Source organism: Dipteris shenzhenensis, chromosome 31 (genome assembly GCF_047967505.1).
Source record: "Dipteris shenzhenensis isolate YYH24624 ecotype China chromosome 31, Dip_SZ_1.0, whole genome shotgun sequence".
NCBI lineage: Eukaryota > Viridiplantae > Streptophyta > Polypodiopsida > Gleicheniales > Dipteridaceae > Dipteris > Dipteris shenzhenensis.
In genome coordinates, this window is record NC_141626.1 from 30,943,652 (window position 1) to 30,969,357 (window position 25,706).

Genomic DNA, 25,706 nt, shown 5'->3' on the forward strand with positions numbered 1-25,706 from the left:
CGGAATTGCAGTAGTACTGGCTGTATGGATGGCGTCGCACGTGCGGGTCACAGTACGCACTGTCAGCCCGGACGTTGTACTGCAGACTTGACGATAGAGCTGTACAGAGGGGAGGCAAGAAGCTGAGAGTTGAGGTGGGAGTAGGGAGTAGGTCCGGGAAGGAGAGCTACTTTGATACCAAATGTGAGAAAAATGAAAGCAAGAGCAAGAGTGAGCAAGTAGAGAGTGAGCTGAACGTAGGTTACTCCCAAAAGTGGACGGAATGAAGTGAAGTACAAGAAAGAGATGTGGGGTTTTGTCTAAGTGACAAAACCCTATCTAATCACTAACTGTAGTTAGAGATTAGATTGTGGTTAGGGGAAAAAACCTCTAAGAGGAAAAAGTGCCCCTAAGCCACTTATTACATTACATTGGCCACTGCTTAGAATATAATAATAATTCCAACATTAGGGTCATGGTTTAGTCACAATTTGAACACATGCATCTTATTTGCGATGTCAAATTATCAAGTGTCACGTCATAGACCATATCACACTGCCACTTTAGCAAGGCTACGACACTTGCCACGCCACTCCTACCACGTCTCCTTACTACCTCCTCATCAGTGCCTCGTCATTAGTATCACGTGGCACACATAGTGTCAGCTAGGCATAATTACCTGTTGCCATGGAGAGAGTGTAGCTTACATGTGCACACTCTTGTCACATCATCATCGTGCTTCACAAGCATATTCGCACATACATGTGCATTTGATTGTCTGATCACCTTTTTGACTTCTCTTCTTGATCAAGTCACATTGTGAGGATGTTGCAAAAAGAATAAGTGAACGGTTTTTAATGCTCTACGGGCTCGTTACATTTGACGTAAGGATACTTGTATCTGATAGTTTTGAGCCTCTACATCAAAACCACTTCTTTTGCACATTGAAGTCTCTTTCTTAATGTTTCTAACCCCAGCACATTAAAAAGAATGAAGAAAAGAAACTATTCCTTGCTTTTCTTCGCTAATACGATTAGCATGGATTAGCATAGCATAGTTTATCTCAAAGGAGATTTAAATGTACAAGAGTCAATTAAGTCATTGCTCGAACTTAAGTCAATGAAGGATGTCATAGTAGCTAGTCCCTGCTATGCATGATGGAGTTTATGGTTTTCAATCTTATGAGTGACTATCGTGAGATTGAAACTGCACTATGTTGTGTTTTTAGAGGATGAGTCTGGGAATGTTCTTGGATTTATCTAGGTATATTGCTCGAACTCATCCGACCCGTTCCTATTCGAGTCAGCTCTTGCGCTTACATGCGGTTTTATTCTCATTACATATCCTAAAACTCGACCATCTATGGTTCAGTGAGTTGAGTTCATAGTTTTCAGAGGTATTGGCATTGTATCAGTGGGCATATTTTACATTTTTTTATTGTATACATTCTTTTATTCTATTTTTTTGGCATTTATGTTTATTTTGAGTCTTGTAAAGTGTTTTAGGCTATTCTCGGCATCTATTGCCCTATCAAGTCTTGTAACAAATTGGATACAATGCAGTTTCTATATTCCTTCGCAGGTTGCAGTTATCAATGGATACATAACTATTTTCATAGGCTCTTCGAATACATTTTTCTTGGCATCATGTTTACATGTAGCAATCTCAATGTGGAGGTATCTACTAAGTCCAATGATGGTACATGGAAGTATCGGATAGAGACCATACTTGTTTTACAAGATAAGCATGAGAGACTATGACGTTCATAGAGATGATTTTAGTCATTCTCAATAGACCAGGTGCGGGAGATGAGAATCTAGGTCATAGTAATTCCATTTAAAGGCAAGTTTGATTGTGTTACTTGGTGAGCAACTAAAAACTCAAGCTATTCATGCAAGGAATGCACAAGCATCCACAACCTCGAATAGAGACAGAGGCAGAGGCAGAGTTAGAGCATCTTAGAAAAGTGGATATCAACATCAAAATTAGCGTTAACAATAGCATCAGCATTGACATCCAGATGCAATAGAAAATCATTATAATAGAGAAGAATTTAAGGAAGAGAAATTGGATCCATCAATATGTCAAACATAATGTGAAACTAGTGTTATAAGTTTGGGCATTACGAAAGAGATTGGCGTAAAAGCAATATAACCAAGTATATCAATCTAGTAGTAATAGAGGAAATTTTCGTGAAAGATGAAATCATTGTGATTGACATCAAAGTCATATTATGTCAATGAACCCGACACAATGTATCTTGATATTGAAGGCAAAGTGCAGTTATTAAGTTGATCACGCAGATCAAGATCCATGGTGGTGCATCATCTCACATGACAAGACATCAGGAATGGTTTATAGAGATCAAACCATTAGAAGTATCTAAGAACGTTATCTACAATGCAGATAAAGTTCAATTAAAGAGAAGGACAAAGTTCCTATGAATAATTTTATTTGTATGAAAAGATCGACGAAAAATAGGCTTTATGTTCTCAAACTCGGCAAGTATCTTTTATCAGTTGGACAAATGATGAAACATAACTATAGAGTTATCTTTGATGGATATGAGTGTATAATTAGAGATAAATTGAAAGGATATCGGTTGGTTGGAAAAAAAGAATGCTTATTCAAAATGCTAGCTTCAGTACCGGACTTTATGTCATGTTAGCTTGGCATCACCCGATGTAACTTTTTGCAACATGGCACATAAGATATGGTCATGTCAACTTCAAAAGTTTTATGCAATTTGTGAAATGAAAATATGACAATTGACATTTCTAAACTCAATTCTTTAAAAAGTTTATGAAGCATGTTGCTTTGGTAAGCAATAAAGAGCTAGCTTTCGGAGGAGCATCGCTTGAGCAAGAGGTGCCCTTGATTTATATATATGTATAGGATTATGCATAGATCCATTATATTAATGATTCAGTTTACTAGTTGATTTTTATTAAGGATTACAATAGATATTGTTGGGTTTATTTTCTTAAGGAGAAATTTGAAGTCTTTTCTAGATCAAATTAGTACTAGATATAAGGAATCCACACTGTAAACTACTTATTTAATTTGCTTCTGATTGAACTGAATTTAGGTGTGACACGTTATGGAGTATTTACTTGATACGAGCCACACATTGGGCATTTCCGCATATTTTGATGCTTAGCATATGTTTGAACACATATATGATCATCATTGCAAAAAGTTAGATTTCAAGTCACGTAAATGCACCATTGTTGACTATAGTGAAGAGAGCAAAATATAGAAGCTATATGATCCCAGTAACTAAAAAGTCATAATCTCTAGAGATATAATATTTGCTGAAGAGTTAAAATGGAAGTCATCAAATACAGTCACGTTCATAGAAGGTTGATGAAGAGAAAGAATCGTAAGAAGAGCAAAACAAAAAGCAAGAACTAAGTTAGTCTACAAGAGAAAGTAGACCACAAGTCAGGTTGATATATGCTTAGAAAAGCAAAGCAATTTAGGTTAAAAGCACAAATTATACCAGTCTATGTAAGATGTTACGTTAATTTTCATAATTTTAGTTTTATTTGCTTTAAAAAACTCTCAAATTTGGCTTACGTTTGGGTTCTAATTTATTTTTTCAATAAAAAATATTATGAGAGTTTACAACTATTTCTTATCTTTTGGTGTAACTTATGTGTGTCAGGTTAAATTTTATAATTTTGATTTCATTTTCTTCAAAAAGCTCAAAAAAATTGCTTGTTTTTATGCTTTTATCTGTGTTTTGAAGAGTGAGTTTTTCCTTAATTTTTTTCAAAAAACTAGTCCAAAAGTATCTATAAAAATGAATTTGTACATTGACAAGACTCTCATGACTACCATCATGGCTACAAAAGAGCGTATGCACTTTAAGGATGCAATTGACAAGTTAGAGTGACAAACTGATATGAATGAAGAGATAAATGTTTTTTACAAAAATAACACATCGAATTTATTTGACCTTCTACCGCGGAAGAAAGAAATTCAAACAAGTGGGTCTACAAAGTCAAGTTTAATTCTGAAGGCAGCATTAGAAGATGCAAAGCCAAACTAGTTACAAAATAGCATCTTTATGACTCAGCAGAAATATGTGGATAGTCTCCTTAAGAAGTGTCATATGATAGATTGTAGATGGCACTCACTCCTATGAAGTAGAATTTTGAACTTACGAAAGATCCAGAAAAGCTTATGGGCAACGATATATACTATCAACAGCTCATTGGATCTCTTATATATTTGACTATCTGTTATGTAATAAGTTTACTCGGATAGTTTATGACAAATTTAAAAAAAGTCCCATCGGTATGTAGTTAAGAGAGTTAAAGGTACATTAGACGTATAAGACAGTTTGGAAGAGAATTCAGAGGAATTTATCTAGGGTGGTATGGATATAGTGATAGTGACAATGCAGAGGAGGTCATGAGACTAGGAGATTTACACAAGGATATGCTTTTTTCTTTTGTTATGTTTATTAAACAGTAGTCAATTGTTTCTTTGTCTTTAATAGAAGCAGAATATAGGGTACTCACAACTATGTGGTTCAAAAGAGTATTGGCAGAAAGAGATTGCTTTGATGAGCCAAAGCCAACACTAAAATATTGTGGTAATCAATCAGCTCAAGCGTTAGCTATGAATTTAGAATATCACTACAAGAATTTTTCTTTTGTCATGGTTGTTAAACAGTAGCCAACTGTTTCTTTGTCTTCAATAGAAGTAGAATTTAGGACATTCACAGCTATTGGTAGAAACAGATTGCTTTGATGAGCCAAAGCCAACACTAAAATATTGTGGTAATCAATCAGCTCAAGTGTTAGCTATGAATCTAGAATATCACTCCAAGACAAAGCACATTGATGCTAGAAAGAAAGAAAGAAAGAAAGAAAGTTTATTAAAGTCTTCGGAAGACCGATGGGTCTATGAGACTGTGAAAATCCTGATACAACGAGCTGTGGTAGTGGAGCTACTAAACGAGCGTCCATACCAATGCAAAATGCAAAATGCAAAAAATGCAAAAAATGCAGAATGGCAGTACTAAGTCCTAAGTACAACATAGTCATGTCGATGGTCGACTATATATCAATCTCAGCATCATCATCAATATCATCAGAGAAAGAGTGTTACTTATTGACATCACATTGCAACATTGTTACAGAAAGGAGAATGTTGCAGATATCTTTACCAAATCGCTTGAGAAGAGTTCGGAAAGTTAAGCAATGGCTCTTGATTGCTTAAGTAATAATCAGATTTAAAGAGTTTAAAGTCACGTTAGAGAATCAGACAGATAAAAAGATCCAAGTCCTCGGATCAAATAGAGGAGATGAATACATGTCTTCAACATACATAAACTTCTGTAAAAGTAATCGTATTCACATGTGCAGATATTCCTCAGCAGGATACAGTAGCTAAAACGACAAAGTAGACTTTAACAGTTGCTTAGTAAGAAGATTTTTCTGAATCAGTATGTGGTAGAAGTAATCCACATTAAAAACCACTTGTTTAATCAGCTTCTGATCGAACCGATTTACGGTATGAATCTTACGAGGCATTTAGCGGTGGGCATCTCTGCATATTTGGATGCATAGCATACGTTCACATATGCAATGATTATCATAGAAAATTGGATGTCAAGTCACATCATGATTGGCTTCAGTAAAGAGAGTAAAGCATACATGTTGTATGATCTCATAAATGGAAAGATTATAATCTACGGAGATATAGTGTTTTATGGAGAATCAAAATGAAAGACATCAAATAATCACACTTTTTACTCAGTTACATATAGAGAAGGTTGGTGAAGGAGAGGAGGAATTGTAAGAAGAGGCCTAGAAAGGCAATAACTCAGATGCTCTACAAGAGAAGCAAACCGCCAACTAGGTATGACATATGCTCAGAAAGATGACGCAAATTCAGGTTGAAAGTAGAAATGATGCTCTTATGACTACCATCATAGCTAAAAAAGAGTTAGTGTATTTTGAGGATGCAATCGACAAGCCAGAATGACAAATTGTAGTGTATTTTGAGGATGCAATCAACAAGCCAGAATGACAAATTGTTAGACAAAGAGATAATACTAGGAAAGAAGACACTTGCAAACAAGTGGATTTGCAGAGTTCAGTATAGTTGTAATCAAGAGCCATTTCTTAATTGGCTTCTAAGCTCTTTTCCAAGTGGTTTGATAAATATGTATGCAACATTCTCTTTATTGTCAAATTATTTTAATATGTTGCCATTAAGTAAGACTCTTTTTTTGATGAATTATTGCTTGACATCAATGTGCTTTGTTTTGGAGTCATAAACTAGATTCTTGGCTAATGCTTGAGCTGATTGGTTATCATAGTATGTCCTTGAGTCTCTCCCTAAGCTAGTTCTTAATTGCTTACTAAGGTAACATGCTTAGCAAACATTTTTAAGAAAATGAAGTTTAGGAATGCTACTGTCATAGTTTGATTTGCAATTGCATCAAAACTTTTGAAGTTAATATGATCATATCTTTCGTAATATGCCACTTTTGTGTCATATTACGAAAAGTGGCATCAGTTGATGTTGAATTGACATGGCATGCAAGTCTAATATCAAAGCTAGCATTCTGAATAAGAAATCAATTTTGACTGCTTTTTCAACTAGTTGATATTCTCTCGATTTACCTCTGATTGTACTCTTTATCAAAGATGACTCTAAAGTTATGTTTCCGAAACCGGCCTCTAATCACTCAGAGAGCATTGGAACTAAAGCTTTAATCACTTCAGCACGTATTTACAGCTCACAAAGCATATATTTATATGCTGTAAAGCATATATCACAACCATTAACCATTGCATGATCACCATTTGGCATTTACCCATTTGTTCACAAACAAAACCACTGAAAAAGGGATGGAGGCTAGAATGCCCCTACTCAACAAACATAAACAAGTGCACCCGATTGGCCCCAAACACTGTGGTGTCCCTTTTGGTATTTCTTTATATTTCACAGTGAAATGATTACAAGTTGCATCTGGGAGACCTTCCCTGCAGGTGAGCACGCAGCCCCGATTCATTGAGCCTTCGCAATGCTTTCAAGCATAGAACACCATCACATAAGTGCACTAAACCCATAGGCTTAATTCAAAGGCATTCTCTTTTTTGAGTGTAATTCCATTGCCTGTCCAGATGCATTCACACTGCACCCTAGCTGCACTCTCTTTCAGTGGTTTCCAGATGGCATTCACGAAGATTTTCAAAGCTCCAAAATAAAATCAGCAAAGTACCCAACCAAAGAATGACTCATGTAGCATTGCCTGGGCACCTGTGAACCAAGAAAGAGGCGGCACATGAGGCCAATCAATAGCTTATGGCAAAAAGAAATTGCAGCAGCAAAATCACAACTCACCAACCCCTGACAACTCGAATTAAGTCCTCAATCGCCAAGAGGACATAGTAGCCAATGCCCAATTGCATTTTCAGGCAAAGAGGAGTGCAACGGCATGAAGAAAGAGCATTTACAAGAGCCGACCAGCAAGAATTCCACTGAAAAATGCAAAAAGAAGCACTTTTGTCGCGAAGAAGTGGGAGTTCTTGGGCTCAAAAGAAGCGTGCTTCAGAGAGGAATGCATTGAGAAGGTTTTGGAGAAGTTTCATCACCGGAAAGTCCTCCAAAACTGAGAAAAACCAGTCAACCAGCGCGTGGGACCACTCGAAATTCAATAGAAAGCTGTAGCTTTGCAAGAGGAGAGGCCGAGGAGGTTGTAGAAGCAAAAAGGTCCAGAAAAAGCCACTTTTGCAAATTGGACCAGCAAAAGAAGTGCTCAGTTCAGGCCATTCTACGAAATGCACGGAGGGAAAAGCATATCACTGCGAAGAGAAGACAAAGGGAAAGCCATTGGGCCAAACGGAAGTCGAGGAATCCAAATGGGTCAGGAGTTATGAAGAAAAACGAAATTCAACTAAAGGAGGCTGAAAAATCAGTCCAAAATCTCAACAAAGGGAGACCAAACGGAAGTCGAGGAATCCAAATGGGTCAGGAGTTATGAAGAAAAACGAAATTCAACTAAAGGAGGCTGAAAAATCAGTCCAAAATCTCAACAAAGGGAGAAGATGAGAGAGAAAACCACACATGTGAAGTTTAGAACGCCCGAGAAGGTCCAAGAATGGCAAAGGAGCATGTAGAAGGCACTAGAGCCACCTGGAACTCTAGGGGGGCCACTGAAGGTACATGGCCCTCTAGGGGGCCCATTAAAAATGCCATGTTATCATTTTCCAACAACCACTCTTTTAATTCCTTGGAATGCCTTTGGGCTTAGGGATTAATTACGCATATGTGCTAGGCACCATGCCGCGTTTAATTACACATTATTAAGCCCACGCTTGGACTTTTAAAACCAAAGTTGTCACAGTCTTGTAGTACATTAAAGTACTTAGAATTTCACGCCCCCGTGACAGTTTTGTTATTTGTTCAATTGACACAAGATTCTTGTTGAGTTTGAAAGTGTAAGGTTTATCTTCCACCGATTCTTTCATACTATAAATTTAATTATAAGGACTGTCGTTATCTTAAACGAGACTCGGTGTTTTGTCTGCGGATCCCGTCAATGATTTGATCTTTGTAAACTATTCTTGATGTGATGATACACTACCATCAATGTACCATGGATCCCGATTTGCATGGTCAACTTGATCACTTCATTGTGCCTTGGAATCACAATCAATTCAAGATACATTGTGTCGGGTTTATTGGCATAATAAGGATGACTTTGATGTCGACCACGATAACTTTCTCTTCTGTGAAAATTTTCTTAATTATTGTTGGAGTTGGATTAACATTTTTGATGATATTGCTTCTTGTGGCAATCTCTTTCGTAATATCCAAACTCGTGATAATAGTTGCACTGTATGTTTGATATATTGGTGGATGCAATTCTCATACTTAAACATTTCCTCTATTTAAATGGTTTTCTCTTGGATGTGAGTGTTGATATTGCTGTTTACTTCCTTAAATTGCTTTGTCTCTGCTCTCAGTACTTATATTGTATGTTTGACATAGTGGTGGATGAAGTCTCTCTTGCTTGAAATTTTTATTTATGAAATCAATTTCCTCTTGGATATGGATCTTGATGCCGCTCTTTGCAAATGCTGATGTTGATGTGCATTTTTTTGAGATGCTCCGTCTCTGCCTTTGTGTGAGACTGTGTATGCTTGCACAGTGGATTGGCCTTTCCTTATCTGAAAGATTTGAGTTTTGAGTTCCTCATCAAGTAACACCGATTATTCATGGAACTAGCCTTTGATTGACAATACTTTGGGTTCGATTCTCATATTTCTCATCTAGTTCATTGAGGATGACTTGAACCATCTCTGTGGGGGGCTTCCTAGTCTCTCTTGTTGTTGCAAGTTGATTGTTTTAGTCTTTAATTCTGAGTATATAGGCATGACCAGATTCATTGCTATTGCAAAAATTTTGATTGATTTGATGTCTGAGTATCATAATTCTGAGAGTGTTCTTTGACTCATAAAGAGTTGATAACATATCTCATGCTTCCTTTGATGTCTTGGTGGTGTTGAGCTATCCAAGCATGACATCTTGAATGTTTTGCTTGATCAAGTGAGATACATACTTGTCCTTATCCCATTCTGCTTGTGCTTAGGTAATGGCAGGGTCTGCAGTGCGGCCACTAGATGCTCTAGGTGAAGATCCATCTACATACTCTCACTTACCTTGTAAACAAGTATGGTCTCCATCTGATACCTTATGTAATAAAATTAGAGTTATCTTAGCTGATGCCTCTAGATTAAGGTGGCTAAATGTAGACATGATATAAAAATAAAGTAATTGAAGAGCTTGTTAAAATACTAGATAATAGGTAATATATACTAGCTGTACTTTACATTGAGTAAGATTGATATTTCAATTGTGACATATTGCCTGCGCACGCTGGAAACTGTTAGTGAAAATAGAGATTGCAATGTATCTAATCAATTCCAAGGCTTGATATGACAATAAATGTTGAGAAATAGTCTAGAATGCTTTACAAGTCTTTAAAGTGTACACAAACGTCAGAAAAATATTTGATAAGGCTTTACAATGAAGGCATGTAAAGTGCTAAATAAAAGAATGTGTAATTTGTCTACTGGTAGAATTCTAATACTTTTGAAAGCTATGAACTCTGCTCATTGAATTATGGATGGTAAGTTTTCAAGATACACAATGAGTGTGAAGTTGCATGTGAGTTTATGAATTTACTCTCATAGGCACTTAGTCGGGTAAGTTTAAGCAATGCCTTAATTGGCGTTTTGTGAAGTTGAATCTCCTTTGAGATGAAGTAAGCGATGCTGATAAGGCTTTACAATGAAGGCATGTAAAGTGCTAAATAAAAGAATGTGTAATTTGTCTACTGGTACAATTCCAATACTTTTGAAAGCTATGAACTCTGCTCATTGAACCATGGATGGTAAGTTTTCAAGATACACAATGAGTGTGAAGTTGCATGTGAGTACATGAATTTACTCTCATAGGCACTAGTCAGGTAAGTTTAAGCAATGGCTTAATTGGCGTTTTGTGAAGTTGAATCTCCTTTGAGATGAAGTAAGCGATGCTAATCTATGTCACCATCGTAGCGAAGAAAAGCAAGAAATAGTTTCTTTTCTTTGTTCTTTTTAATGTCTTGGGATCAGACATCCAAGTCCCAATAATCCCCATGTTGGGGTACATGCAACGGTCCATAAGACTAATGCTCATAGGCACGGCAGGCATCTGCCCTGTAAAACCCCTGCGTGGAGCAGACAAAACATCTTGATTGTTTGAGTGGTCCTTGTGCTGGGGTGCGGGCTGCTTGCCCTTGTCTTGCATTGCTTGGCCGATCTGTAGCTCTAGTTGTTGTCCCATCTGGGCAAGAGCTGTATCCTGCATAGCCATAGCCATGGTAAGCTGTTGGTTGAACTCCTGTCCCATCTGACGGAAAGCACCTTGGAGCATAGAAGCAAGGGTATCCAAGAAGTGTCTCTGCATTGCTTGCGCTTCTTGAGATGTAGGAGAGAGAGTCGGGGTTGTAGGGATCTGTGTACCACCAGTGGATGCACCCACTGTGGAAGGCGATTGCTCATGTTGAGCAGCCTCATCGCTATCATGTAATGTAATCGAGGAGCACGCTTGGGTGACATGGTAATTGTCTGGGAGAGAGAAGCTCGAATGCAAGCAAGGAGATGAAATGTACTCGGAGCAGGAGGAGTCAACAAAACCCTGCTGTAATGAGTACTTGATAAATTGTGAAGAACCTCAAAAAAGTCTGATGGCGAAGCTCAAGAGGATAATCGATGAAGATTCTTTAAAATGGAGTCGAACAGGCTTGTGAAAGACTCTTAAAAAGAGAGTGGAAATTTTAAAAAATTTTCCCTTTTTTTGGGGGGGGGGGGAATTCCTCAGTTGCCTATGACAATTAGTACACTAACCTAGGACAATTAGGACACTAAGTTAGTAGAATCTAACCTAACCATCACTCGTACTAACCCTAGTTAGCTTAAGCTCACAAATCTAACTAACCCCATCTAACTAGACCTAACAGACTAACCCAAACCTAACTAACTAAACTTAACCTAATTAATCCCACCTAAGTAGCTAGACCTACTAACCTAAGTCAAACTATCCTTAGATCTAATCAAGACCTTAATCTAAGGTTTTGGAGGCGTGGAAAACAGAGCGGACAGCGACGTCATGGCAAGCGATGGCGAAAATCATCGCGGGTGTCAATTTGGCCGACTGTTGCAAGTTTGCAACCAGAGCTACGATCACAGTGGCGATAGCTAACGGGCTACGGCCTGAAGACGTGAGCGACGGGTTCTGAGCGATGCCAAGCTTGGGCGGGATGCAGGCTTGAGCGATGCTTGGGCGTTTAGGATTTCACCCACTGTTCATGTCTTCGTTTATTGTTTGTAGAGGTCCGAGGCACGAGATTTGTTCATTGATGATGCTAGTAGCAAGAGGGCTCCTTGGAGCTTGTAGTTGCTTGCTGAATAGGCCCGGACATGCCTTGCAACGTATACCCAAAGTTCTACGTTCGTGGCTAGAAAAGGGTCGTCGATGCAACTCTATAGGTGATGCTGATTGCAGTCACTCTATTGATCAAATGTTAGCGTAGCAACTATTAGAATCCGAGATGAAGAGTGAAGGAGTGAAGCAAAGGTGTGTGAGAGCGGAGCTTTGATACCAATGTAGAAAAGGGGGAAGGGCAGGTTTGGAGGAAGGGGGATGGAATAGGAGAAGGGAGAGAGAGATGGGGGAGAAGAGAGAGAGAGTGAGAGAGTAGGGAGGAGAGAAGGTGAGAGAGCGTAGGGAGCATGAAGGAGGAAGGAGGAGAGAAGGTGAGAGAGCATAGGGAGCATGAAGGAGTAAGGAGGTGGGAGAGTAGATAGGATTAGATGTCAGTGGTCAACTTATATAGTCCCTCCACATTTCCCACCTAAGAGGCCTCTAAAGGTCCTCTAAATTGCCCCTTTTCCCCCTTTATTATAGGAGGTCTCATGGCCTATGATTGATGGTGTGTGGGAGATAGTGGCTAGTATCATGGCATGGATCATTTGGGTTGCGCGTTGCAGCCTAGTGATGGGAGGATATCGTGTTCCACTGGCGGCCACTCTGGTTGCTATTTGGCAAGATATTATCTGCATGTGGTAGTCACTGGCAACCTCTGTCTCCCTGATGTGCAATCCCCATATGATCTAACCTGGTGTAGATATATAATGGTCTGAAAGGCTCCATCTAGCTGGAGTGGAGAAGCACCAAACTCGGCCTGAATGATGTGATGTGGTATAGACGGTTTCCCCTGGATCATCCGTGAGAGCATGAGGATCTGCAGGCGCTCCACCCATGTCCACTCTATCTCTGACATGTCAAGCCCCCAACAAGGGTTGCCATACATACCGGCTGGTCGCACCAAGGAGTCGAAGAGAAGAGCCTTGGTCTGAGGGTCGTGGAAGTGGGAGTGGAAGCATTGTCTCTCTAGCCGAGCCAGTGAGGTATCCCCTGCTCAGTCTGGTCTGCATCGCTGGTCTCATCGTGAAGATCGGGCCGGAGAAGATGACCCCCAAGTAAGTGTATGAGGATATGATCTCAACTGGTGACCCACCGAAAGTAAAAGTAAACCGCTTCCGTTGCATGTTTGCTCGAGAGGTGTTAAAGATCATGACCTTGGTCTTGCCAAGGTTGACCCCCAAATCATGGGATAAACAAAAAGCCTGCAGTGCATCCAGGTGTCACTGGAGCCCCTCGGGTGTGGACGACAAGAGTACCACGTCATCTGCATAAAGAAGAATCCTGATGATGATCCCGACAAGTGAGCAACCGGTCCCTCCAAACGTCCCCATGAAAGTCTCAAGCTCATCGATGTAGAGGCCAAACAGGGTCGGTGATAAGGGACAATCCTGTTTGACTCCTATGGTACTCAAGATGTCATCTGTCCAACCTGCGCCTGTTCGAACTCGGCCTAAGGACTCTCTCATACAGTGCCATGACTGCCCAGATGATCTCTTGATCAAATCCCAGTGTCTGTAGTCGTGCGATGAGACGAGCTCGAGGTACTGTGTCAAAGGCTTTGCGGAAATCCACAAAGCAGCAATATACCATCTCCTTCCATGATCTGGCCTCCTCAATGACACTCCTAAGTGTGAGTATGTGATCCATAGTCCCATGGTCTCGCTTGAAAGCGGCTTGACCCTCTGCTCTGAGCCCTCTCATCTCTGCGAACAAGTTGACCGACGCATCCAATACAGCTGCATAGATCTTGGACATCACATGTCCAATCATGATAGTCCTGTAGTTACTCGGGTCCATGGGATCCCCTGCCTTGTGGATGGGGGTGATGGTGTTGAGTGTTCAAGTGCGGGGGAAGCCAAGGCAAACAGCATCATTGAATAGCTTTGCTAGGATCGGGGCTAACATGTCGATCCCATATGCGATAAACTTAGTGCATAGCCCCTCGTGATCCTTAGCTCGGCCATTGTGCAGTTTCAATGTCGCGTCCTTGACTCCCCCTCTGGTGAACAACATGCAAGTGGTGGGGCGACGTGTGTATGAGTTCTGGAGTGGGCTGGTGTGGGACATCATAAAGATGGTGTGCATACGTGTGCCAGACTCTCGTGTCGGTGAGGGGTGATGGAGACCTACGCTCAAGGAATCTCTGCCAGTTGTTGCTGTACAAGATGTGCAGCAGCTCCTCCTCATTTCGACGAAGAAACGCTTGCTTCTTTCGACGTATGAGACGTCGGTACTTGCGTACCGTGTCTGGTGTGTTTGGGAGGTGACATTTGGTTTCAAGTCGGAGATGTCGGCGATAAGCCTTGCACTCCGCATTGTACCAATTGTTGCAGGGTATAGAACCAAGAGGTGGTGGTCTAGTGGACCGTGTGGTGTGGGGAAAGATTTGGAGGGCAGCCTTGTGGAGTGTGCAACTAATCAGGGAAGCATGGTCCTCTATGAGTGGTATGTGATCGATGTAGGTTAGGAGTCTGTTTAGGCGTCCAGAGTAGGCCGGTGAGAGGCTGTGATCAAAGTGTATGTCGTGGTAGGTGTCGTGCTTTCTATGTAGTGTGTGTGGTGTGGCTAAGCGTGAGGTGGCGATAGTGAAGAATAGGTATGTGTGATCAGCTCCTGGAGGGAGTGTTGCTACGGTGAAGTTGGTGATACATGAAGTGAAGGTAGGGGATCCCATGATGTAATCTACTACACTAGTGCCCCCTCCGTGTGGGAAGCAAGTAAAGCCACCTGAGGAGGGTCATAGGTCAAGCCCGTTGTAGATGATGAGATCATGCATCCTGCCCAGATCAAGGAGCGCATGTCCATATGGTGTAAGAGGCCCGTGTCGGTCCGATGAGGTCCTAGTCATACCTGCTCCGTCTAGGTCCATGTCTGGTAGCATGATAGAGTCGTCTTGGAAGTCCAGGAGTGGTGCGTGGCGCATGCTTGTCTTGGCGTTGAAGTCCCAACAAGGAGATTTGCTCTGCGGGCTGAAATGTTTGGGATATCCTGATGTAAGGGTGCATATGGCGATGTCTCACCCTCCTCTCGCGCCACTCTGGCGAAGTGGGATGTGTTTGGTGGGAAGAAGCATATTGCTATGAAAAGGTCACGGGTGTCTGTGTGTCAGATCCAGATCCACATGAATCGGGAGTGTGCGTCCTTCCTCTCAATGGAGATGGCTCCAGCGAGAGAAGACCTGTACAATACTGCGACCCCGCCTGACCTTGGACTCCTCTTGTATCCCTTGTCTCATCCGTGAAGGCTGACTCCCATGTGTAGCCACGGACTATCGGTAGTGGATGCTCTGGGCTCTGGTGTGTCTCCATGTAAAAGACTATGTCTCGTCTTGTATAAGACTTCGGGAAGTTCCCTAGGTCTGACCATAAGGTACCAATACAGTTCCAAATGGTGCAATCTAGGGTCTCGGAAACCTGAGTCTCATAGGCCCGTCCCCCTAGGGGATACGGGTGGGAGCCCGACGGGTGCCGGTCAACAACCTACCATCTCGGACCATGCCCATTTCCCCTCCTTGCGGGTAACATCTCGTTGTTGCAGAAGAACTCGGCGCTCCTCAATCTGTAGTGGTGTCAAATCCTCGTTCATGGACAGGGTGGGATGCTCTCGTAGAGCGGCTCGGCGTCGGACTATCGCTAGTCGAGCATGTGAATCTCTGAAGCGAATGACTAGGGGCTGCTCTCGGTTGGGATCTCTCCCAACATGCCATGCTCCCTCTATGCCATGGTCGGGGATCCCCATGGTAGTGGTCACAAAGGTGATCGCCTCCTCCATTGGCGTCATAGTGGTGCTGGTGCTGTCTCGCGTGATCCCTTGTATCCGGATGTTGAGGGCCTTCGAAGCCCTCTGTTGCTGCTCTTGTATGGCGGCTGAAACGGTTGCCTTTGCGGGCTCCCGTTTCGCCACGTCCACCCATCTAGTCGTCTCTACTATAGCCGATTGTATCGTGGCTATTTGTGCCTCCATCTCTGTGACTGGGGTCCCTCCAGGCGCTGCTTTGAGGGTCCCGAGCTCCTCTCGAAGTTGTGTGATGTCGTGCCTGAGTCCCTGGATAAGGGTGCCCTGCTCGTGTATAATGCGGGCTTGCTCCTGGGTGTATCGGGCCTACTCCTGGGTGTAATGTGTCAGCTCTGCTTGACGTGCTCGGATGCTGTGTATCTCAGCCAATAGAGAGTCCCAAGCATCTGGTGGGGGCCTAAGATGTCCTGGTTCAGGTGGGAACTGGATCTCGAGAGGGGTTGGAATGAAGGTGGGCTGCTGAGGTTGTAATGAGGGTGGGACAACATGATCCGGGCGGGGGAGTGGTATGTAGGAGTAGCGAGGCCGGACGAGGTGGTGAAGGGTGGCTGATTGAGAGGTAGAGGTGATACGAGGGGAAAGTATTGTGGAGCCATGGCCGGTGGGGCCAATGGTGAGGCTACTAGAGAGGAGACCTGTGATGATGATGCAGGAGAGAGAGAGAGAGAGAGAGAGAGAGAGAGAGAGAGAGAGAGAGATTAACGTCCTCGGAAGACCTCGCGCACCTCAAAACTACAACATCAGTTAGAGACTGAGAGTTTGTGGGGGAGTGCAACAACTAAGCCCCATATTATTATAATAGCATAACATAACTACATTCAGGTATTATGTAAGAGTGATTTGAATAACATCACTTCAAGATTGAGAGTCTTTGGGTTTAGGTTTGAAATCTCTTATCAGTGCTTGTGCATCTCGGTAGACTGCCCATTTACCTCCCTTGCTTCCTTCTTTCACTTTGATGAGTTCATTTGCCCGTTGTTTGAATTGGGTCATAGTGAGCTCTTCATATATCCAAATCATAGTACCTTTCAGCTTGTTGGTTTGTCTAAGGATCTTGACCCTTGAGCTTTTTTTCTTTGAAGTAAATTTGTGCCTGGTTACCCTTTCGAGTGATGAAGCTTATGTCATTCTCATCCCAATCGACTTGTGGTACTGCCTTCTTGAGTTGAATGATCTTGCTCTCATCAATGTGTTCCTCTTCCTCTTCCATTCCAAAACAGCTAAGATAGTTGTCTTGCAATCCTCCAATGCGTAAAATCTTCTTGTTACTTCTTCCTCTTCCATTCCAAAACAGCTAAGATAGTTGTCTTGCAATCCTCCAATGCGTAAAATCTTCTTGTTACTTACTATGTTTTGCTGCTCTCTTACTATATATATATATATAGAGAGAGAGAGAGAGAGAGAGAGAGAGAGAGAGAGAGAGAGAGAGAGAGATGATGTGATGTGATGTGGTTGTATTAAAGTCTGCTGTGAGACCCTTCAGGATCAATGGGACTGGCAATCACTATCAACCAATAGTGATCCCTTGCATCTAGTGAAAGAAAATATTACAACCTTTTATGCATTGAGTACAGGTTGGGCTAGCACGTGTGCTAGTCCCAGTGCCTTATTACGATGTTCTAAAACCTCCTTCAAGTAACTCCCTAGCTTTTTAGCTGGCTGCTCCAATGTTACCACCTTTTATGCTTTGAGTACATGTTGGGCTAGCTCGTGTACTAGTACCTTGTTACGATGTTCCAAAACCTCCTTTGAGTAACTCCCTAGCGTTTTGGCTGGTTGCTCCAACAAATTTTTCAAACTGTTTCTATTGCCCTCATATTCTTCTCTGATGTGAGCGTAGGCTCTACATATGAGGAGTACATCGTGTTGGGCAGACTTTGCAGGTCTGTTCGATCCTGGGTCTTGCCCACTACCCCTGTCCACCTCGAGATCATGTCAACTAGTTCTGATTTTGTAGATTAGCTGTCTTTTGTCTTCCCCAAGGTATTTCTGAATTCCATAACTTTCGATCGAGTTGATCTGCTGTTTGTAGAACTGCATTTTATCCCGGATTTTGCCATAGTTTTTGTAGCTTTCTTTGCGTCACTATCGCTCTGATTTCGCATGCATCTTGTGGTATTTCAGCAGCTGTTATACCCCATGATTCCATCCACTTCATAGCATCTTTGTGCCATCCCATGATTTGTGTAGCTTCCATTGCCTTGCGTGGTATCCTATTGGCATCCATCTTCTCAAGGTTGTTGAGGTAAGCCGTGAATTGATGTAATGCTTCCCCTTCCTGTAATGAAGGGGAAAAAAGAGGCCAAGTTAGAGGTCCTTTAGGGGAAAAATGTGGAGGGACTATATAAGTCTCCATCCACCCCCTACTATGTACTTTCTGATGTGACATCTAATCCTATCTACTCTCCCTTCCTCCTTCCTGCCTACGCTCACTCACCCTCCCTCTCCCTTCCCTACTCCCTCTCAATCTCTCCCTCTCTTTCCTACCTCATTCTCTCTCTCCTACCCTTCCCTCTCCTCTTTCTCTTCCTCTCTCTCTCTCTCTCTCTCTCTCTCTCTCTCTCTCTCTCTCCCTTCTGCTTCTCTATCCCCCTTTCTCCAAATCTGTCCTACCCCCCTTCACTACATTGGTATCAGAGCCCAAGCTGCTGGCACCTCACCCTCGCTGAGTTTTGCTATCAATCGTGGTTTGCCAGCGCTTCAGGCTGAAGGGAAATACTAGCACGTCTCAGGCAAGCTACGTCAAGGAAGCGTGACCATTGCAAACAAGCGTGGGCTGCCAACAAGCAAACAACATGGCGACGTGCGCCATCAATGAAATCTAGGAGCAACATAGATAGGCGCTTGTATCACATGACTACGTTGCTGCCCAGCAGCTTGTGTTGCAAGTTTGAGCCTCAACAGTCTGTGTAGCATTCTAGCTCTGCTTCATCTCCCCCGTCGTCGCTGCTTCAGCTCCCCCGTCGTCCCTGCTTATAGCAATCTGCTCCCCATCGTCGTTGCTCCAGCTTCCCGACCATCCCCTGCAAGATTTTACTGGTTAACACACATCGCCCCGCTACGCTGCGCTCTGTTGCCATCGCTATGCCGTGCTGTGCCATCGCCATTTACCCTGCAAAAAAACCTTAGCGTTTCTTCTTTCCTAAGGTTCAGTAGTCAGGGTTAGTTGGGTCAGGTTAGGTTTGGCTAGTTTGGTTAGGTTAGGTTTAGTTAGTTTGGATCTAGGTTAGGTTAGTACTAACTAAGGTTAAACGTTGGGTTAGATTGGTCTAAGACACTGTCTTAATAGTCCTAAGTCCTAGGTGACTTAGGACCCCTTTCCAACACAAAAAAAAAGAGGGGGGGGGGGGGCAAAAACTCATAATTCAAGCCTCTTTTAGGGGCTTTCCATAGCCCTATTTGGGCTCATTTGGATCCCGTTTTCGAAGCTTCTTCGATGACCCTTCTTCCGAGCCTCTCCATCGACATTTTTGTGTTTCCACGCATTATCTCAGGTGCTCATTACGTAGGGTTTTGTTATCCATTTCTCCTTGCCTACATTTGAGCTCCTCTCTCCAGGGCCAGTCACCATGGCACCGAAGCGTGTCCCTCAAGATATATCGCATGACATTGATGAGGTTGCTTAGTATGAGCAAGTGCCTGCCACTGTGGTTACATCCACTGGTGGTGGAGAGGTTCCTTCCACTCAGCCTCTCACTCGTGCATCCCGGGAAGTGTAGGCAGTGCAGATGGAGTTTTTGGATGCCCTTTTCTCTATGCTCCAGGGTGCTTTCTACCAGATAGGACAGGAGTCCAGCCAGCAGCTTACCACAACCATGGCTATGTAGGATACCACTCTTGTTCAAATGGGACATCAGATTGGTTAACAGATCATCTTTGCCATTGCTATGCAGGATAGGGGTAAGCAACCCGCACCCCAGCAAGGGGACCATTCAAACAGTCAGGATGTTTTGTCTCCTCCACACAGGGGTTTTATGGCAGATGCCCGTTGTGCCTATGAGCATCAGTCTTCTAGACTTTTGCATGTACCCCGCTTGGGGATTATCTGGACATAGATGCATTTTTTGTGCCATAGAGCATTCTTGTAGGATGTCAGGCCATCTTTTGGCTCTCAACTTTCTGCATCGATGTAGGCTGAGCCGTCTCCTTTGGGCCGACCCGTTGGTGCGCATCCGGCTAGTGCTCCTTTCACCGCACCGGCGAGTATGCATGGAGTTGGCTTGGGTTTATATGGCAGCCCACACCCGTGGGAGAGAGGTCAGTCCTCTTCTCAGCCCTTTGGTATGACATCATTTTGGAGAGATGCATTTGGCAGAGAGACCCAGCGTGGGGTTCATGCACCTATCACTTCGCCAGCAAGCACATATAGCCAGACGCAACCAGTGCATCAAATGGTAGCGGCTTCTACCTAGCAGGGGGTTGGTGGTGGGCAGCAAGCCACTTTTGATGACATGTTGGCAGATTCTTTGCGTTCATATAAGGCCCTACCTGAGGCCATCAAACTTGAGATGCCCTTCTTCGATTATGTGAACCTCAAGCATGATGATGCCTGCAGTTCTGGAGGTTACACACACAAGAATTATGCAGCCAAGGATATCAAGGACAAACTCAGAGTGCATAAGTTTAAAGGGGACACACGCACTCCCAATGACTTGGAGGAGTGGCTCACGAAGTTGGAAGACTATTTCTGCTTCTACCCCAAGTCTGAGGAGGAGTGCATCATTTTTGCAGGTATGCATATGCAGGACTATGCCCACACATGGTGGCAATACATGAGTGATTTGCCTCAGAAACCAACAACTTGGAGGGGTTTCAAAGAATTGATGGTCACTGCATTTGTATCTCCACTTGTATTGGATCAATACTTGGCTGAATTTTATGCCTTGTCATAGACCGGTACGGTCCAAGTGTACTTGTAGCGCTTTTGGAGGCTTTCCCTATTTGTGCAGGACGTATCTGAAAAGGGAAAGCTGTTGCATTTCATCCATGGGTTAAATTCTTCTCTCGTTGCAAATGTGAAGGCACACAACCCTCAAACAATTGAGAGGGCAGCTCAGCTTGCAGAAGTATTTGAGCCTAAATATGCTGGCAAGCATAGAAATGCCATGGGCAGCTCACATGCTACGGGGTATGACGCTAAGTCGAATCCTAAGTTTGCTGAGTGGACTGACAAGAAATCTGCAGCAACACCATTTCCTCGCTTTCCTACTATCTCAGGTAGTAAGATGCCGTATGTTAGGCCTTACAGGTATCCTGATGCCAAGCCTGGAGGCAAGCCTACTGCTGGAAATGAGGAGCCTGAGATAAAACAGCATACACGGGCAATAATGGACAACAGAAAGAAGGCCAACTTATTTTTAAATGTGGCGAGTAATGGACTCCTGAGCACAGGATTGTTTGCAAGATGCGCAACAGTGGTATTGCCAAGCTCAGCATGATCATTGACCTCTCAGATGACGAGGAATTGTTTGATGCCCTAGGTTCTTTGGATACGTCTCAGGATGAGATGGCAAATACACATGATGCAGATGAGGCTCTTACACTGGAGCCATGAAGGGCACTAACTTTCCTTTTGATCCGGGTGGTGCTACTGCGCATGACACTCATGCTTCGCATTATCGTATGAGATTCTGCCCTTTGGTGGCATGAGAGGCCTACAGCCAACACTCTTTTCTGTGGAGCATCACGATGCGATACCTTTTTATGCACGTGAGGATGCAGGTGGTAATGCTCCTGTGAACGAGGATGAGGTTTATTGGGATGCCCAGCCAACACTTTATACTATTTCCATGCATGCCCTGATGGGTGCCAAAAGTGTTGATACTATCAAATTAACAGGGATGATTAATGGCAGGATTGTGCATGTGTTGGTGGACAACGGTAGCACCCACAGTTTTGTTGATTGCAAGACCTTACAGAGGGTGGGACTGATTGCTACTGAGATAGACCATGGGCTGAGAGTAGAAGTGGCCAATGGACAGCATATGATCAGTAGATGTTGTTGCCAAGATGCAAGGATTAAGTTCTTTGATGACTATACATTTGCAGGTGATCTCTTGGCACTTGACATGGGCCCAATAGATGTTGTCCTGGGCTGTGATTGGTTGCAATCATTGGGCAAAATCAGCATGGATTTCAATGCCTTAACACTCAGCTTTGTCCATAGGGATGGATCAGTTACATTGCATTGTATTGTAGCTCCTAAATTGCAGGTCATTTCAGCAAGGCAGTTGGCCAAAGAGCTCAAGAGGGGCAGCGCCATACATTAAATGTGTCAATAACTAAAGAGGGTGGCACTCCCCGTGTTGATGATTGTGATATGCAGAGATTGCTCTCAGAGTTTGCAGATGTGTTTGCTGCTTTGCCATAACAGTTGCCTCCGAGAAGAGATGTAGATCATGTCATAGTCCTGGAACCTCGCAGTAAGCCAATCAATAAGGTCCCATACCGACTCTCTAAGGTAGAACGGGAAGAAGTGGCAACTCAAGTGAGGGACTTACTTCAGAAGAGTTTCATCACTCATAGCACTTCTTCTTTTGCATCCCCTGTGCTCCTGGTAAAAAAGAAGGATGGCTCTTACCGTATGTGCATTGACTACAGAGACTTGAATAAGGTCACCATCAAAAACAGGTTTCCAATTCCTAGGATAGATGACCTGTTGGAAGAACTCAAGGGTGCTCAGTTTTTCACTAAGATTGATTTGAGGTCCGGCTATCATCAGATTAGAATGAAAGCTGGGGATGAGCACAAGATAGCCCTTCGCACAGAGAGGGGACTGTATGAGTTCAAGGTGATGCCTTTTGGATTGACCAATGCACCAGCTACGTTCCAGGCACTCATGAACAAGATTTTGCAGCCTCTCCTTTCTGAATATGTGCTGGTATTTTTTGATGACATCCTCATTTACAGCAAGCATAAGCAGGAGCACATCAGACATGTCAAGCAAGTGCTGGGAATTTTGAGGTTGCATCAGCTTTATGCTAAAGCCAACAAATGCACTTTTATGGCACAAGAGGTTGAGTATCTTGGTCACATTGTGAGCAAGGATGGCATTCGAGTGTTGGGGTAAAGGCACATTGCCAACCCTTCATTAAAAGATAGGACACCTATGACTGTCTTAAGACAGTCATAGGGTAAACCTAATCCTAATAAAACATAAGTGAGTTTGTGGTGTGGCTCATCATTCTTCACACCCGCACTAGAGTGTCACTCTCTCTCGCTCTCACTCTCTTGCTCTCTTTCACTACTCTCCCCCTCTCAACTGGTATCAGAGCCTACCTTAGCCTCCCTTGCCTACCTAGCCTCCTCTCCCTAGCCTATCCTTTCCGTACGGACGTACGGACAGATCCGTACGGCCGTACGTCGTCCGTACAACCGTACGGACGGATCTCGACGGATCTGCGCAGGGCAGCGAACGGGACGGCGGCGCATTCCGCCTGCAGGGCGACAGCGCGGGCGCGGGCTGCAGGGTGAAGGCGCGGGCTGCAGGGTTTTGCGCGGGCGCGGGCGTCGTCGGGTTGCAGCTGTACAGCAGCTGCTGTACGCAGCATTTCGACGCTGCATCAGGCAGCTGCATAGCTGCTGTGCGCAGCTACTCATACGGCAGCCGTACGGACTGTCCGTACAGTCGTACGGAGTGCCTTACAACTGTGTACGGGCGTCTCCTTCACTCACCTGCAGGACTCGTTTGTTTTTGCTGCAAAGACTCGACTTTTTTGGGGGGAAGCGTGTCTGCTACAGGGACAGAGAGTACACAGGTACTCTGCAGGGACAGAAGTACAGGAGGTACTTTGCAGGTACTGAAAAGTACAGCAGACACACTTTTTGTTGGAAGAGGAATAGTGCTGAAGCACTCTGTTTTGTGCATGTACGCGCAGTACATGAAGCATTTCTGATGCATTCCTGAAGCATTTCAGCTGTATACTGTGCATTTGTTGAGGTACAGCAGATACTCTTGTGTCACTCACGCTTGAGGTGACTTGTACCACAGTAGTGGTGTTTGCGCAGTTACTTGTCTTTCAGGAAGGTCAGATGCTTGTTTTGCAGAAGCTTCTATGCATTTACTGAGTGCAATTCTCAGTTTTGGGTGACCACTTCAAAGGGCTTTTGCCTGGATGTGTTTGTAGTATATGCCTTGAGGCAGTGTGTAGCCAGGGAGCACACATTTGCTTTGTTTCCGCAGTGCATTTGGTGACATTTGTTGCAGGTCACATTCTTTGTACGCACTTTGAAAATCTCAGTGTCACATTCTTTGTACGCACTTTGAAAATCTCAGTTGAGCCACGCTTGGTCAGGGCGCATCGAGTTTACTCGGTCCCTAACTGCCCATCGTTGACAGTGCTCAAAAGATTTTCTTCTTGGTGTTTGTACTTTGTGATTTGTGTTGTTACTGAGTACACAGGGGCAGTCTATGCATTGCACATTGTCAGGTACAAGTGTCAGAGAGATTTCATATTGTATGCTACCTCAGTGTTGAGGTGTTCTCCACTTGATTCAGATGTCAGATCAAGGGGCTTTTGCCCAGACTTTGTTTGATAGCACTTGGGTTACCGACAGAGATCTTCAGATGCTTTTTCTCCCCTTGGTATAAGGGTGATTGCTTGGGATTTATCCCATTTACTGTTGCAGGTTTTGTGACAGGCTGAAGGATCATTTACTGTTTTTGGGGTGTTTGTCAAATGGTTTCTGCAATTTAACTCAGTGCAATACCTCATCTGAGGTGGGAGAAGTAATCAGTACAGTCAGTACAGCAGTGTTTACAGCAGTGTTGGTGGTTTTGTCAGATGATTATGCACTGTTAAGCACTTGTTGAGCAGCAGCAGCAGTCTGAAATTACTGTTTTTATGCCTCTTTGAGCTCAGAACAGTTTGTCAGAAGGTACATTATTTGCAGGGTCATTTACTGTTTTGCTGCAGATTTTGCTGACAGTAAAAACAGCACCATTGAGAGTGCTTCTGGCTCTTGAATAGAGCAGGTTTTTTTTTCTGAGAAATCAGAATTTTTATTCAGTCTTTTCACTTCCAGGGAGTCAGGTACTTTCCTCATTTGATATGGCATCAGGGGGAGGTGATTCTTCAATTCTGAACATAAAGAAACTGGAAGGAGCACACAACTATGCATTATGGGCAGAACAGTGCTTGAATGTACTTCTGTTAAAGAAGATTGCTAAGCCCATAAGGGTGAAGGGTGTCAAGCCATCTGATGACTGGGAAGAGCTTGATTTGTCCGCGAGGGCAGCTATCATGCTCACTATTTCAGACACTCTTGTGTTCAATGTACAGGCTGAAAAGACCTCTTATGGTCTATGGCAAAGACTAGAAGAATTGTATGCCCAAAAGAGCTCAGCCAGTAAGGTTTATTGGCTGAAGAAGCTGGTCGATCTTCGTATGAAGGAAGGTACAGCTATGACCTCACACTTGAGTGAGTTCAATGCTATCTTTACACAGCTGATTGCACAGGGGTTGAACCTTGATGAGGAGTTCAAGGCTACTTTCTTGCTGTGTACCCTTCCCGAGAGTTGGGACACTTTCAAGACCACCCTGTCAAACTCGAATGCCACTCTTATTTATGCTGATGTAGAGAGCTCTCTCCTTATGGAGGAGATGAGCAGGAAGAATAATGCGGGCAGCAAGTCTTCAAATGCTTTGCAGGTACAGGATAGAGGCAGGACTCAGCAGAAGGGGAGATCTGCTAGTAAGTCCAAATCCCGCAGTCAGTCTCGTGGCAAAAAGGACATTGAATGCTTTTATTGTGGCAAGAAGGGACATGTGAAGTCGAAGTGCTTCAAGTTCATACGGGATCAGAAAGCCAAGAAGGCTGAAACAAAGGATGCAGGAAATGCAAGCAAAGGCGAAGGCAAGGCCAAGGCAGATGACTTGGATGCAGTGAATGTTGCAGCAGAGGACAGTGACAGTGACATACATGATGTTCTA

The 25,706-nt window shown here is 43.4% G+C and overlaps 1 protein-coding gene across 17 annotated transcripts in view; it reads left to right on the top strand.

Moving 5' to 3' along the window:
- The window catches only part of LOC147881334 (chromatin remodeling protein EBS-like), a 97,176-nt gene that overhangs the window by 55,922 nt on the left and 15,548 nt on the right, over positions 1 to 25,706 (top strand). For 8 of the 17 annotated variants that reach the window (XR_015544012.1, XR_015544013.1, XR_015544014.1 and 5 more), the window contains exon 5: positions 9,599 to 9,679. The exons of 6 other annotated variants lie outside the window; for them this stretch is intronic. Coding sequence is in view for 8 of the 11 variants with exons in the window: in XM_087402455.1 (XP_087258581.1) it covers positions 9,599 to 9,679 (81 nt within the window). In the remaining 3 variants the exon portion in view is untranslated. The remainder of the gene's footprint in view (positions 1 to 9,598; positions 9,680 to 25,706) is intronic. 3 more of the 17 variants (XM_087402460.1, XM_087402461.1, XM_087402459.1) reach the window with 1 other exon arrangement.